This window comes from Prionailurus bengalensis, chromosome C1, assembly GCF_016509475.1.
Source record: "Prionailurus bengalensis isolate Pbe53 chromosome C1, Fcat_Pben_1.1_paternal_pri, whole genome shotgun sequence".
Classification (NCBI taxonomy): Eukaryota; Metazoa; Chordata; class Mammalia; order Carnivora; family Felidae; genus Prionailurus; species Prionailurus bengalensis.
The window spans coordinates 65546659-65563262 of NC_057345.1; the positions used below are offsets into that span (position 1 = coordinate 65546659).

The 16604-nt window shown below is 37.6% G+C and overlaps 2 protein-coding genes across 40 annotated transcripts in view; one reads left to right on the forward strand and one right to left on the reverse strand.

Annotated features, from left to right (window-relative positions):
* Positions 1-13121, reverse strand: part of FUBP1 (far upstream element binding protein 1) — a 34029-nt gene extending 20908 nt beyond the window's left edge. For 13 of the 38 annotated variants that reach the window (XR_006296620.1, XR_006296619.1, XR_006296615.1 and 10 more), the window contains exons 1-14: positions 12868-13097; positions 6831-6921; positions 5912-5974; positions 5060-5098; positions 4549-4588; positions 4011-4063; positions 3853-3924; positions 3669-3726; positions 2027-2189; positions 1833-1931; positions 1604-1705; positions 1244-1346; positions 1047-1147; positions 415-556 (exon numbers count right to left, since the gene is read on the reverse strand). Coding sequence is in view for 33 of the 38 variants with exons in the window: in XM_043575327.1 (XP_043431262.1) it covers positions 415-556; positions 1047-1147; positions 1244-1346; positions 1604-1705; positions 1833-1931; positions 2027-2189; positions 3669-3726; positions 3853-3924; positions 4011-4063; positions 4549-4588; positions 5060-5098; positions 5912-5974; positions 6831-6921; positions 12868-12987 (1246 nt within the window). In the remaining 5 variants the exon portion in view is untranslated. Of the gene's footprint in view, positions 1-414; positions 557-1046; positions 1148-1243; positions 1347-1603; positions 1706-1832; positions 1932-2026; positions 2190-3668; positions 3727-3852; positions 3925-4010; positions 4064-4548; positions 4589-5059; positions 5099-5911; positions 5975-6830; positions 6922-12867 lie in introns of all 38 variants that reach the window. The other 25 variants (XM_043575356.1, XM_043575351.1, XM_043575355.1 and 22 more) reach the window with 6 other exon arrangements.
* An 83-nt stretch (positions 13122-13204) lies between these two features.
* DNAJB4 (DnaJ heat shock protein family (Hsp40) member B4) overlaps positions 13205-16604 on the forward strand; it is a 49713-nt gene continuing 46313 nt past the window's right edge. The window contains exon 1 of one of the 2 annotated variants that reach the window (XM_043575366.1): positions 13205-13611. The gene's annotated coding sequence lies outside the window, so the exon portion shown is untranslated. The remainder of the gene's footprint in view (positions 13612-16604) is intronic. The other variant, XM_043575367.1, reaches the window with a different exon arrangement.

A 16604-nucleotide genomic window follows, 5' to 3' on the forward strand; every position in this document is an offset into this window, starting at 1 on the left:
CATGCCTGTACCTAACCTTAATATCAACTGTAACAACAAAAAGTAACTCATCAAAATATTTGGTTCAAATAAATTGCTTTTACAATTAATGTAACACTTATTAAAAGTCCTAAACTTTAAAAAGATGTAAGGAAAAAGCAAATGGCACAAAAACATCAAACCACTTTTTGGGTCAAAACAAGTTTCTTACACTAATACACTATTGGTCCACCCTCTAGAAGCCAATGTTTTTCAAATCCCATTCTTTTTATGTGCATATAAGGCCCTCATTTATGTTTTTGTTACAAACCAACATAAAATAGAGCCAAAGAAAAATCCTTGCTACTGATTTACAAGAGAAATAGCATCCAGAAAAATCAGGTCATGTGTTAACATTTTTACCCACACATTAAGACATTATTTAAAATACATTGCCTTTTCCTATTATTAATCCAGTTTTCCCTGTTGGTACAATGAAATTAAATTCCTGTAGTCCACCAGGTGGTCCCATGTTCCAGTTGCCTTGACCTCTACCTCTTCCTCGGCCACCAGGTCCAGGTCCACCAGGATTACCAGCCTAAAGAAGGGAAACACAAAGAAAAAAATAAAAGTCAGCACAGAAGAATATTCTTCTTTCCATGGTGAAGTCATTACATGTCTATTTTCCTAAACCAGAAATTTAAAGAAGCTGAGAGAGAGGACTTGGCCCAAATAATCAAATACTACCCACCGCTTATTCTTTTTACACTAGGATAAATAAGACTGTACTTATGTAGCTGCCTTTCTGTTCCAAGATGTCTACCTCAAAGTTACCTTTCTAGCTATTAACAAAGCATTATCAGACAGATTCTGACATAAAACTAAAGGGGGAGGGGGGACACTTTCAGGCTTTCAAGAAAATAGATACTTTTGTGGAGCCTGATGCAGGGTTTTATCTTATGAACCATGAGATCATGACTTGAGCCGAAATCAAGAGTCAGATGCTTGACTGACTGACCCACTCATGCATCCTGGAAAGTATTTTTTAAATGAAAACAAAATAATGAAAATAGTAACATCTGTCAAACCTGAACACTTCGAAGGAGGTCTGTAATAATTTCTGCAGCGTGTTGACATCGGTCTGGAGGTCCTGTTATTTGTGCTATTCTATCAGGTGTTGTTCCATCATCTTCAAAATAAAAAACCAAAATGGATCTATTTAGCAACAAATGGACGTCAAAACGAATTGCTACCAACACCTAGAAAATTAAATATGTATACTCACCTGGCTTAAACTGAATTCGAACACCAGCATCATTTTGTATTTTTTTAATCATCTCTCCATTTCTTCCTATTACAATGCCAACAGCAAATCTTGGAATGGGGACCTTATACAAAGAAGACTACATATTAAGAAAGTCATTTCCTGAAAATTAATCTACCTCAAATCATAAAAGTAAAAACAGCACTATGCTCTGATATGCCATCAAATAGGGTAATGAGATACAAGTTATACATTCTACACTCTAAGGCAGAAACAAGGTGAGGGGATACAATGTTAGAGATGGCTTTGTAACACACAACAGAAAAAACACATATTTATCAACCAGTATACAACCATTTGTGAATGGGTATTTTTACTTACATCTATCCCTTCATTTCCACCTATTCTTGACCCATACTCATTTCGAACTTCTCTGAAACCACCTTGATCACGAATTAACTCTAACACCATTTCCTTGGCTTGCTGAAGTAGGGGGGAAAAAAAAATCACCCAATTTAGAAAGTATGTCTCAAAACACTGTAATTATTCATACATGTTTTGCCCATTCCGCCCCCAAATCCTTCTTTGTAAAATATAAACTTAAGTTTACTTGAACTTTGTATGGGTCTCCTGTAATCCTAAGAGGTTTGTCAGCACCAGTGTTCTGAGGTCCATCTTGAATCATAACCATTTTAACTCCAGCCCGCTCCTGTTACAGAAATCACAAGTATTAACAAAAGGGGAGTGGAAGGAAACAGGCTTCAAAATAGATGAAAAGTAGTCATTTTACAAACATAATAATACCTGAAGTTGTTTAATAGTTTCTCCCCCCTTTCCAATAACTAATCCTGCTTTGCTAGCTGGAATCATTATTTCTTGAACTGCATTTCCTGGTCCATCACCATGGTGGAAGCCAGGGGCTGGTCTTCCCTTTTCTACAATCTGGTCCAGTAACCGTTTTGCTGATCTGTTAACAAATAAAGAGTCAAAGAGTAAGTTACAGCATAATGAAAACCTTATCGCAAACAGAGAAATACGAAATAGTATGATCAGGTACTTCTCCCATTCTAATTCAGGTTTAGGGGGCTTAACACTAATTTAACAAAATTTTTTTATTAAAAATTTTTTTTCAACATTTATTCATTTTTGAGAGATAGACACAGCGTGAGCAGGGGAGGGACACAGAGGGAGACAGACACAGGATCTGGGCTGTCAGCACAGAGCCCAACGCGGGGCTCAAACCCTGCTTCGGATTCTGTGTCTCCCTCTCACTGCCCCCCCCCCGGCTCACACCTCTGTCTTTTTCTCTCAAAAGTAAATAAACATTAAAAAAAGTGAAATGAGAAAGGTGCCAAGTGAGTCAGGCCTTGATAAAAACACTTTTACTCTAAGTGGTGAAGCATTAGAGGATCTGAGCAAAGTAGGGATATGAACTGATTCACATTTTAAAAAGATCACTATGGCTATACTAGAATAAGGATATACTACTGCTGAACAAGGCTAAAAAAAATGGAAACGTATTGAAATATAGGCAAATGATGTCACAGACAAGGTGACAGTATAGAAGTGGCCAAGAGGCTAGATTCCAAATCAATTATGAAGAAAAATGACCCAAGAGTTCCTTATGGGTAAATTGAGGCATGAGAAAAACTTAAAAGTATTAAAACAGAGTTGCCATTCACTGAGATGAGTAAGAGGAGTAAAAGACAAAGCAGGCTGGGAATGGATGGAAAACAATTTCCCCTTTATAACAATCTGATGTTTGAGATGTCTAGTAGACATTCAAGCAGAGATACTAAGTAAGCAGCTCGACAGGAATCTAGAATTTAGAAAAAGAGAGCAACACTGAAGTTAAAAATTTAAGAGTACATAAAATTTATGATATCTAAAATTATATATTAAGTGAAATTTAATAGAGTAAATGAAGTACTCTAAGGAGCACATATAGATTTTAGGAGGACTGAATTTGGGGGCACTTTCACAACAAAAGGTCAGAAATATAAAGCAGGACAACCAAGAATGACTGAGAAAGGGCAGCCAGGGAGCTGGCGATTTCTAGGAAGATTGTTCACTGTGTCAAACAATGTTGATAGGTGGAATGATGAAGAATCCATTTGTGATCTCAGAAAGAACAATTTCAATGGAACCACGGGAATAAAACTGATTCATACATGTTCAAGAAAAAATGAAAACAGAGGCAGATGATACTGCAAATAGAGCTACCACTTTTTAGTTTTGTTGTATAAGGAGGCAGAGAAATATAAATGTGGGGTTCAAGGACGGTTTTTGTCAAGATGAAGGAATTTTCAAGCATGTTTATATGTTGTTAGAAATTATCTAGAAAATGGGAAAATTAATAGTGCAGAACAGAGTTGGCTCAAATGTACGGGCAATATCCTCTGGTAGGAAGGATGCACTGGCCTCAGGCATAGGATTTCATACTTACTGGACAGATTCAGGTGTTCCAGTTAACATACAAGACCTTTCTGGAAGGCCACCACTGTCTACAATTAAAAACAACACCAAACAAATTTTAGGCCAAGAGAAGATGAACAGCATCATTCACTAGCTACTGACAAAAACATGCTAGTTTTCTAGTCATTTTGAAAACAGCAAGAGAGTAACATTACCAGGAGCTATCTGTATTTTGCATCCAGATTCTTGTTGTATGCGTGAGATCTGTTCACCTCCTCTGCCAATTACTAGTAAGAAAAAAGAACATTAGTTGCTAAAAGACTATAGAGTATGTTCTGATTGTTGTCAAAGCTTTAAAAATTAGGTTACTTACTAAATCCAACCATTCCATCTGGAACTTTGTATTCTTCTGTCATTACAGACCTGCTAAAAAATAACAAAAACTAACATTTTCCTTCAAAGAAAGAAGCTCTGTTTACACATAAAAGGTAACCCACGAACAAAAAATCGAAGTCTAAAGGCTTAAACTAGGTTTTCAGGCACATATTCATAGTCAAAATACAGCTTAAGTAGTTCAAGTCAGAATCGACACATCAAGTCAGAAGGTATGGTAGATGAACATTCTAAAGGCATGAACTACAAAGGAGTTAGGGTGGAGTTCAGGTAATGTTATCTTAGTGATTATTCACTTTAGTTCATCTAAAATATGGCTAATTCCACTCATCCTTCCAAATTATAAATGTATCTCACTCAAAAGGTAAAATTATCCTTCTGTATCACCTTCTTAAATGGGGGGAAATGAATTCTTATATGCAAAATAAAATGCAGACACATACTCGTTATACACTAACTTGGTTGTGTTTTCACCAACAGTTAAACTAAAATTTGCAAAGAAAAGCATTTCACTATACCTTTGCTGCTGATGCATCGGTGGTAACTGTGTTCCAAAAGCTACCAAAAAATCAAATAAAAATAAAATGAAAACTAAGTTTCCCACATATTTAATACAATTATATCCAACAATTCTAAAATCTTTCCTCAATACACACAGTATCTTTAAGAGAGTAAAATTTTATGCAGAATACTTAAATCAACATTGACAGTGGTCAAGAAAGTCACTGTAATGGCAGAGATCATTAGCAACGACATAGGAAAAAAACCGTCCTTTCTCAAGGGGTGCAAGCTTAAGTTAAAAATGGAATTATAAAATAAATTGAATACAAAAACAATTCAGCAACCCAAATCTTATTAATATATACCCGGCCATAATTGAAGTGGGAGATTATAAAGACATGAAATACATATTTACAAAGCTATTCACGGCCTTACACTAACTCCAAAGATACGCAACAAAAAACAGGAACAAAACCCTCGTATTAAATTCCAGTTACTTTAGCTTTTGACCCAATTTAAAATACTTACAGTCATTTTGAGGAGCAACTTTCTTAGCATCTGGTTGATCTGCAAAATTAAAAGCTTTTTAACTTTTTGCCAGTAAGTACAAATACAAGACTTAGCTAACCCGTGCCCAAGTAAGAATAAATATCAATGTAAACACTTATTGAAATAGCTGAGGGTAATTATCATTTGAACCAAAAAGTGCCAATACTTATCCCAGACTCTTAATAATCAAAAGAAACATTACATTTCTTTAATTCTTTTCATGTTTAAAAGATGCACAGACATTAAAAAAAAATTCTTTTTGATTGTATCAAATCACTGACCTTAATGTATGTTAAGCACTTTAGAATGATACAAGACAAAGTACTTAGGTCCATTACTAGCAAAATATCACATGCTAAAGGCTAATGATGCTTCCCACTGTAGGAACTGAAGACTGGAAGAAAAACAGAACCTATCAGAACGTGAAAATTTGACATATCAAAAGTTGAGTGTATCTGACAGTGACCACAAGGCTATGCAAAATAAATAAAAAAAATCACATTACAAGGCAATCTCAATCTAAACTATTCTATTGTTCCTAACCAAACATTTCACGGCATAAACTTCAGCAGAAAAACTCAAAGCAACTACATGACTACCTTCATCTACATCCTTTACACAGATGAATACAATGCATACCTTAGAATAGACAACCTACATCTGAAAGTACTACATTTTCCTCCCCCCTTCAAACTTAAATGTTTAAACATCAGAATGTTGTGCAGCAAAAATTCAGACACATAATCCAAGAAATATTTGTGTCCATTTAAGGATCCACTGGTTTATTTCACGTTTACATACTAAACACAGGTAATAAATAAAAATTCCTGCCTTTAAAAGGAGAGGGCATTCCCTCCCAGTGTGTTGTACTGCTCGGACTTGTCCAAGAGCCATCTACACATAAAATAAAAAGAATACATTACATACAACATCTGAAGCATCATTAGCTCATTTTTTTGTATATCAAAACCTCACTATAAATGTGAAAGACACTTAAATAAAAGAAAACCAAGTACACCTGGTCAAAAGCTACAAATACATTCTATAGGCTCATTCAGAATCCTCCTTAAAAAAAAAAAGTTAAATAAATAAAATGGCAAAAAGAAAATGTATCAAAATTCATATATCAAATCTAAAACAAAAAAATACTTGCAGACTTCTAAGTTCAGAAGCTTCAACAATTATGTTTAAAAAAAAAAAAAACAAAGCACTGTAAATCTACTGTTTTAAGCCACATTTTGAGTTAAACCTGAAACACAAAACAAGGTACTGAAACAAAAAAAGTAACATAAAAAAAAAGGTATAACCTGCAACACACTAGAGTAGCAAGCTATAGCAACATCAACCTTTAAAGTGAAATCTGAAATAGTAAAATAATGAAAACATAGCATATAAAGATTAATTCACGTATGAAGAAAAAAACCCAGTGAAATGTCTTCTAAACATTTTATATTTTTGTTCTTTTCAGTACGTTAACAAGTTGTCTGTGCAAACTGTCAATCTGGCACAATCCTAAAAAAAAGAAAATGTTGTTTTCTACTAAGACAAAACTTGCTGATTAGCTCAAAATTTTACCTACCTTGTCTAAGGTCTTTTCCCCCCTTTCCTTCTGAGGCCAATATAAACCTTACAATTTTAGGAACCTTATTATAAAAGTAATGTTTCAATAAAGAACATGCAAAAAATATTAAAAACCGCCTTCAACTAAACTGTGTGTAAAACAATTAAAATACTTATGACTACAACTTACCTCCGTCTTCCAAAGGTCTTTTTTGTCCCCCATAACCATAGTCATTTGAATTCAGTGATGTACCAGCATCACCTCCAATTTTTGCTGCAATCTTAAAAAACAAAAGCACACCATCATTAAGAATAACATTGTAACTACTATACACTACTCAGTGCCAAATTTCTTCATAAATTTCCTACTACACATATATGCTAAATATCTAACACATAAGTAAATTAACTTGAAAAAGAAATTAAAATTACAGATCAATGTATTAATACATTTAATAACCTCAATGAGTTAACAAATAATCATCATCTGGAATTAAGCTTCTGATAAATCTCTGTAAGAACAAAGAAGTAATCAATCAGCAATCTCCAGAATCCAATGACCAAATAAATAGCTTTGAGGAAAATCTAGGTCTTAATTCTTCTCCATGGCTCTCTCCCATGACTCTTCAAAAAGCATGCTGTGGGCACAGAGAATGTGAACACCTTATGGGACTTCAAAGCTGTGTTGCCCAGTAAGGTAAATGCTAGTAGCTACATATGGTTATTGAGTACTTAAAAAGTGGCTAGTCCAAATTGGAATGTATTTAAATGTTAAATACATAATGGATACTGAAAACTTGAAACAAACATAAAGAACCGAAAGTATCTTAATTTTTAAAAAAATTATGGGTCGCCTGGGTGGCTCAGTCAGTTAAGCCGCCGGCTTCAGCTCAGGTCATGGTCTCAACTGTCCGTGAGTTCAAGCCCCGCGTCGGGCTCTGTGCTGACAGCTCAGAGCCTGGAGCCTGTTTCAGATTCTGTGTCTCCCTCTTTCTGACCCTCCCCCGTTCATGCTCTGTCTCTCTCTGTCTCAAAATTAAATAAACGTTAAAAAAAAATTTTTTTTTTAAAATAAAAAATTAGACACACGCTAAAATGGTAATATTTTGGGTACGTTGCATTAAATAAAGTATGTGACTTGCATTGTATTTCTATCAGACAATCTTGTTCTGTAGAAACAGGGCGTGGGGAAAAGCCGGGAAAGCTGTACCTGTAAGAAAAGTCTCAGCTACAGAACCATAAATCATTTCAATCTTGAAGAATGGGGCAAATAATTGCTTGCACTTAAGTAAACAAACATCACATGAGACACACTAGCTTCAAGTCACAAGTAGGACACAACCAGTGGATATCGACTCCATTTTTCTATGAAAGGGGAAATGAAACTAATATTAGTTTCTGAGTGTCAGCAGTAAGTCAAATTCCACACTATGTTTTATATTCATTTTGTCACTGAATCATCACAACACTATGAGGTAAGGATACTTAGGTAGAGATCCATTTTACAGTTGAAAAAATCTCGAGAACTTAGATTACATAGTCAATGGTGGAGATTCCCGATGATTTCTATACAGCTCCATGCTAATTAATTAATTACAATAAGGGGTGCCACTGAAAATGAGTGACAGGCTCATTGGAGTTCATTATATTCATCTGTTAATTTCAAGTATGTTTGAAATTTTCCATGATAAAAAAAAATTGCACAGAAAAACCAAACTTCTGGTGTCTAGAATTCCCCCAAAGAGACTGATATGAAATGAAAAACCCAACTGCTTCATTACACTTACGAAACTATATTCAACGACTTGAGTCTTAAAATCCACTTACTTATCACTTGAGTCTAATATATGTTGTCAGTTACCATATGCCAACTGTACTTCCTAGGGTTTCTAGATTTCCCTTTTCCTCAGCTGTAAATGCAAACACTAACTCAAAGCATATCAGAACTAAATATTAAAATTCTTAATTTAAGAAAGGCTTTGTGGTTTGCCTGGCTGGCTCAGTCAGAAAAGCAATGGGGCTCTTGACCTCAGGGTCATGAGTTCGAGCCCCACATTGGGTAGAGAGTACTCAAAATAAATAAATAAATAAATAAATAAATAAATAAATAAATAACAAACTTTGAAATAAAATAAAAAAGGCTTTGGTCAATCTAACCTTCCTTAATCATCCTTTCACTTTCTCAAAAGCCTGTTCCTTGTCTTTGAGTATCTAATTAAAATCTTATTTCTTTTTCTGAAAAGCTTCTTCACCACATTTAAAAACAACTGCTTTTCTACCCTTAAGTTTTAAAAGCTTAACATCTGAATTGTTCCTTAGGAACTTAAAATACACTTCTGTGGCACTGATGAGCACTACAGTATTTCAGGCCGAGAGAAGACTGTAACTACTGTTAAGTACTACTGATGATAGGAAAATGGTTTAAGCTGTGATACTTTCTGATAAATCTCTGTAAGAACAGAGAAGTAATCAGCAATCTTCTGCAGTTAGCTTTTTTTTTTTTTTAATTTTTTTTTTCAACATTTATTTATTTTTGGGACAGAGAGAGACAGAGCATGAACGGGGGAGGGGCAGAGAGAGAGGGAGACACAGAATTGGAAACAGGCTCCAGGCTCTGAGCCATCAGCCCAGAGCCCGACGCGGGGCTCGAACTCAGGGACGGCGAGATCGTGACCTGGCTGAAGTCGGACGCTTAACCGACTGCGCCACCCAGGCGCCCCTGCAGTTAGCTTTTGTAAATGCTGCAGAAGTTTGCAGAGTAGTACTTCTTAAACTCCCTAAGAACTTCTACCTCCCTATTATTCACTGAATAGTTCTAAAACTATCCAAATGAAAATGGAAAAATGATACCTTGTTCACTCAAAATGTTACACCATCTCAAAAATTCAGAAACAATACAAAGACATTACAGAAAAGCTCTCAGTAAAAATACTACCATTTTTAATGACACAACATGGTCCTCTCCCTACAACACAAGAATATTTTTAATCATCAAGCTTTGCTATCCTGTCACTTATAAAAAACAAAACACCCAATATGCAAGTACTGGTTTCGTTCCTTCCCTCCTTCTTAATGTTTATTTTATTTTTGAGACAGAGTGAGCAGGGGAGGCGCAGAGAGAGGGAGAGGGAGACAAAACCAAGCAGGCTCCATGCTGTCAGTGCAGAGCCTGATGCCGGGCTCGAACTCACCAGTCAAAACCAAGAGTTCAACGTTTAACGGACTGAGCCACCCAAATGCCCCTAAAGTGCTAGTTTTCAGTTGAGATTAATGGTAACTGAAAAGTCAACAATTCTGTTTTGTAGAATTTTCATTGTATTCAAACAACATAATGCAATCTGAATCACTTTTACAATCATCAAGAAAGAGATTTCAAGAATAACTGAGTACTTAAAGACTAACAGCTGTTTAGAAGTGAAGGCATCAGAGCTGATAACCTTAACTTGAGATCTACCACTCATTTAGTGCCAGTCTGATTCACTTCTATCTTCACATAACCTCAAAGGGGGGGAAAAAAAGGTAGAGAGATCCATTTTGATTTCCCAATGTTTCAGAGACAGAACTGATTATTTAATGTGGTCACCAAAATCCTAACCAAAGAATCCCAACCTCACCCTCTGGAGTTATAGCTTAAAATACACAAATATAAATCTCTCAAGTATACAGGTTAGAAACCCTAAACTAGAAAAGCAATCTGGTGCTCCTCTGCTGACGTTAGCTAAGAGAGTATCTTAAAAATCTGCAAATTTCACATTAAAAAATAAGCCATCAGGATTCTCTGGAAAAACGATTGGGCAGCTTGGTCTAAACTACCAGATGGCAAAACGAGCTAGGTAGGGACCAGGGATCCTCTTCACTTGTCCTGCATTAACAAAGACCTGTCCGATTAAAAATGTCAACAACATCCCCACTAGTACACAGCTCTCTGAGGGCAAGAAGCTATCCTTGTATCTCCTGGTCCTTCCAAGAACATGGCACGCTATGCCAGACAAAGAAATCTAAGGCTAGATGGGGATTTTGGGAATATAATCCAGGATGCTTTTCATATAAATAAAAAAGTAGTTCAGATGTTAACCTAAACTTGTTCCTTCAGTCCAAGTACTCCTCCCTGTATTCCATTTATATAATCAGACAAACAGCTACAATGGACATACAAAGGCATCTTCAAATATAATCAGAAGGGGAAATTCAACTCAAAAGCTAAATTTGGGAATCTCAGGTTTAAGGTCAGTTCTGTAAAGAAAAAAATCAAATTATTACAAGAAGACATCTGTAAAGAATCATATTACAGCAAGGACATTGAGGCAGCTGACCTGCTGGCATAAAAAGAGAGTATAAGAAATCCATAGTTTGAGGACAATTTCTGTATTTAAAAAAGCAGTCTAAATCACGAAATTACAGATTAGCCGATTTTTAATTAAAGCATGGCAACCCAAAGTCTTTCAGAAGTTGTATCCACCTGTACTCACCTGATTTCCACCCTCTTTCCCCCAACCAACATTATCCTCCAGTGACTTCCTTCATGGGTTCTTGTTATTCCAAAAACTCCCATACCTTTGCACACGCTGCTTCTTTTCTCCACTGATCAAACTCTCACACATTCTTTAACGTCTTGCTTAAAATATCAGTCCTTTACTTTGGCAGTTAGGCACCCCACTCTTTGGTGTTGTGTACAGTGCCTGACTCAGCAGGAACTCTATAAATGTTTACAGAACAAGTGGATAAATTAACGGTGCCCATTTTTGTCTACTCCTCTCTGAAAGCATTAACAAACACTACTATTCATTTGCATTTGGTTCCTTGACTGTATCAACACTTCCTAGAAGGCAGAACTCCAATTCATACAGTAAAAAAACCCTCTAGTATCTAGGTAGTGTGTGGCACAAATTAATTCAATACACTGGTTGAATAAAATTAGGTGAATCTTCTAATCCAATCTAATAAAACTCCAATAAGTGTCATTTAAAAAATGTTTCAGTCGCTATTCTAAAAATGTTCAGAAGTAATAGAATTCAAGTAAAGAAACTACAGAATTAACATTAACGGTAACTTTTTGTTGACTGTCGAATATTTCTGATTATAAACCAGTATAGGTAAATTTTTATTTATAACGTGTTCACATTACTTAAAAAAGAGCTTATTATTACATTATTGCAGATTTTATGCAGTTTGACTCTAATGATCCTTTAGTGAAAGTGGAGGATGAAAAAGGTTAACGAAGTGAACTCCTTAATGCAAACAAAACACAGCACAATATTAGTATCTGATTAGCGTTCGCTTTAAACTCTAATCTAAAAACGTCTAGCACCTAATACGCATGTCATAACGAGGGTAAGATTTTGCTTACATACAAACACATACCAACATCATAACATTTTAAGTTATAATTATGTTAAGGGACTACCTAATAAAGGGAAAGTTCAAACTAATAAGTCTTTACATTTCCTGGAGTAATTTTTTTTTTTTTTTAACAGCTTTCATTTGGGAAAGAACTGCCTTGAGGGCCAATGTACGCACCTACGTAATACAAAGAAGTGTGGTCAGTTTACGACTCTGAACAGAGAGGCAGATTCAAACTGAAACTTCGGGTATAATGGGCCTGAAGCCATTTTGAGAAATAAGGGGGAAGGACTGGTAGAACACTGACACGTAAATCCTGCTCTGAGGAAGGATTCCAACCTGGGATATTAGTATTCTCTGAAGCCTCTTCCTTGTAGATGTGAAAGTGAATGAAAGCGAAAAATTAATTTCGATAAAGCTCGGATGAACTGGAGGCTGTGAAAACTGCTTTACTGACATAACCCTTCCTTACTATGGCTCTTGAGGACAAACCCTAGTCCTCTCTCAAACTCATTACCAGAACCTTCCATACTATTGTGTAAAACTACGCGCGCTTTATCCCATGGTGGAGGATGTTCATTCTGAGAGAAAGGAAATGCCAAGCTAACTCCTCGGAGAAGGAAGCGCGACTGCCGCAGAAGCGAAAGACCTAAAGCCATCTATGCCTAACGCGTTGGGATTCTAAATGGCTTAAACACTAAGAAACACAAAATCGAGTTCCAGCCTCTAAACTGTATTACCAACATGGGAACCCTGAGTCTCCTCACATTTCAGAGCCCGGAAGGGCACTTCTTTCCTCTTCCTCATGCGCGAAGAAGTAGCGGCCTACTCAGCCAGCGGCCAATTACCGTGAGCGTTCGGAATCCCGCCGCACGGTTCAGACTTACCTGCCGTGCTCTCTGCAGCGCATCTTTGAAAGCATCGTTAACTCCTCCACCACCACCGCCGCCGCCTCCACCACCAGCTGAGCCAGAGGAAGGTGGAGGCACTGTTGAGTAGTCTGCCATGTCTACGCTACAGAGGCCGCTGCCGCTTCTTCGCAGAGATGTTCCCTCAGCCAACTGCTAAGAAAGAAAGAAAATGGCGGCCGTCGAGGCTGTATCACATTCTTGTGCGACCATCGTGCCGTAAAGGGGCGGAGACTGAAAGGAGAAAATCTCGCGATGTTTTGAAGCGACGCGCTGCTGTGGGGGTGGGGTTGAAAAAAACAAGGTGAAGCAGAGAGATGTCGCGAGAAGTGTGTTCACGATATCGCGAGAGTGAAGCTTATTTTTGGCGCCTCCTCTACGCGCATTCGCGTGTTGAGACTGTGTGGTTGTACTTCCGGGGTGGTGGGTAAGAGTGGCGCGGCGACCCCGGTTGGCGGAGTTTCTGAAAACCTGAAGAAAAGGAGTAGTTGCTTTCTATTGGTTGCCGCTTCGGGGAGGGAGTGTGGGTGAATTTTCCTCCAAGGGTCCTTCCGTGTACCCATGGGAAAGTGGGTGACGTCGATGGGCGTTAGGACGACGCAACAGTATCTCGAGAGCGCCGCAACCAGGAGTGCGCCTGGGAGAAGCGTGCCCGGGACGCCACGCGGAGATGTTCCCGAAAACGTCCGCCCGGCCTAGCGGGATCTCGGCATGATTTTCAGGGTAGTAAAGTGTCCCTGTATTTTACTTCTAGATTGCCAGATCTTTTAGCTTTATCACAAGTGGGGATTAATTTAGGCTGGAGGTCTTTTAGTTTTTGAGCTGATTTCGACATCTTGTGTAAATAATGTGGATGAAGCTTTGAAGTTATGACTGCCCTGTTCTTTACCTTTAAAAAATATGACTGCTCCTAAAATTCTGTTGTAAACACACTTAGTAATCTAGTATTGTATGTGTCCGGGATCAGTTTTATTGAGACCATCTTATAAGAACAACATCAAAATCTTCTAACAATAGTTTGCCCCATCCCCTACCGGTAAGAACCCACATGTAATGTTCTGAATTGTCATCCCTGGACTAGATAGCTTTGTGTGTATATTTTGTTATCTGTTCCCAATTATCAGGTAACTTCAGGCCTTCCCGACATATGATGGCATGTAATTTACTGCAATATTATTAGTAGTAGTTTCAGATTCATGGGGATGCTTCGGGAATCTTATTTAGGAGTCGACCGAAATGGTTTTTTTCCCCGAATTCTTTTATTTTTAGAGAACAAAGACCTAGGTAAAATGACCTTTATCAACTTCGCATTTTGTGTTTTGTGAATTAGGTCTAAAAGAGTACTTTCCCCATTGCTAGTCTTAAGAGTAACTGGGAGAAATGTGTGCTGCTGTCTTACTGATAACTAATGTGTGCACTTGCTCAAGGCCCCAAATAAGTCGGATCATTAGACAGTTATATGCATATAGCTACAATTGTGGCATCCTTTTCCTCCAATGAAGCTTTTCTTACCATCTTAACGAGTTATACAGTTTTGATTATCTTTTTCAGTGTTCATAACCTTTTAATTTGGGTTGGTGGGTGGGATTTCTATTTGGAAAAGCAGTGAATGTATTGGACTACAGATTTAAGTATAACGAAAAAAAAAGACTGTAAAAGCGTTGTTGGGTGGTATTGCTAAACAAAATTTTTACAGTTGTTTTGAAAAAGATCCAACAAATGGCATTTATTAATCAATTGATTTCTTCATATTAATTAGACCTATTCCATCCTGATCAATGTAATGTAACCACAGAGTGATATAATTTACCCTCAAATAAACTTTATTTCAGACAGTATTAGCTGTCTCTAAATATTGAAAATAAGGGCCTCCATTTCTAGTTTATTTGTAGACTTTCCTGGAAGAATGGGAATTCTAGGATGGGACCCAGTTGAAATCAGTTTAGATAGGGATATCTTAACTTCAATACCATTTAGACTGTTTGATCAGATAACTCTATATTTTGTAATACTACTATCTAGTGTAATATGTTTAGCAGCCTTAGCATCTACCCATAGATGCCGGTAACACCCCCCCACCCCCAGCCACAAACACACACACACTCAGTTGTGAAAGTCAAAAATGTCTCCAGATAGGCAAAATCATCTCACATTGAGAACCACTAGTCAGCCTTCATTCCTGTGCCTGCCTCTCCATTGGGAAGACCTATTTATCATACTTTTGAGGTATATTCCAAATTCTGTTAATTTCCATTTCCGCTCCCAAGTTACCATCACCTCCATCCTGGACTGTTACAATATTCTGGTTGGTTTTTCTGCTTCTACCCTTACATGTCTACAGTTTGCTCTTTAATATTACGAAATTTCATACAGAAAAGTATGTAATATATGTGTAAGTTCTCAAAAGTAACAAGCAGCCATTTCCAATATCTTTGAAGCTCAAGCCTCTTCTTGATGATTGTGTTGCAATTGTTTATATAGCAGCTTGAATAATGTCTTTAAATCTTTTTTAATTAAAAAACTTTTTATTTTAGAGAGAATGAGTGGGGGAGGGGGCAGAGAGAGAAGGAGACACAGAATCTGAAGCAGGCTCCAGGCTCTAAGCTGTCAGCACAGAGCCCGATGCAGGGCTTGAACCCACAAACTGAGATCATGACCTGAGCCAAAGTTAGACACTCAACCGATTGAGCCACCCAGGTGCTCCTTGCATGATTCCTTTATTTTTATTATTATTATTTTTTTTAACGTTTATTTGTTTTGGGGACAGAGAGAGACAGAGCATGAACGGGGGAGGGGCAGAGAGAGAGGGAGACACAGAATCGAAACAGGCTCCAGGCTCCGAGCCATCAGCCCAGAGCCCGACGCGGGGCTCGAACTCAGAGATCGCGAGATCGTGACCTGGCTGAAGTCGGACGCTTAACTGACTGCGCCACCCAGGCACCCCTTGAATGATTCCTTTATAACATAAATCAGGTCATCTCACCTTTGTGTTCCTATTGTACTTTATTATTATTTTTTTTTACCTTTTAAAGAGAGTGCATGTGTGCACATGAAGGGGAGGGGCAGAGAGAGATGGAGAGAGAATCCCAAGCAAGCCCCTCACTGTCAGCGCAGAGCCTGATGCGGGGTCTGAACCCATGAATCACGAAATCATAACCCAAGCTGAAATCCAGAGTTGGACGCCCAAATGACTGAGCCACTGAGGCACCCCTTCCTATTGCACTTTAAATCCTATACCCTGGAATAGTGTACAGGCTCCATATAATCAGGCCACTGTCTCTAAACATTCCTCCCTTTTATTCCACTTCATCCACCTTGCTGTCCAAGATCATTCCTGCCTTTAGGATTCCTTTTTTTTCTGCCTGGTGTAGATGCTCTCATAGACTTTCACATGGATAATCTGTCCTCGTCATTCAAGGCTCAGTTCAGATGTCACTTCCTTAGGCCCTCTCTGACCTCTAGTTGTGCCATTCTGCAATCACTATCCTATTACTTCTCTCTCTCTCTCTTCCCCCCCACCCAGCCCCTCTCCCTCACTTGCACTCTCTCTAAAAATTAGATATAAATAAGTGTATATATATATATATATATATATATATGTGTGTGTGTGTGTGTGTGTGTTTACTTGTTTATTGTCTCTTTTCCTTTAGAATGTAAACTGGAGAGGGAGGACTTTGTCTACCTCTACCATTGACCTGTCCCTAATGTCTAGTCTT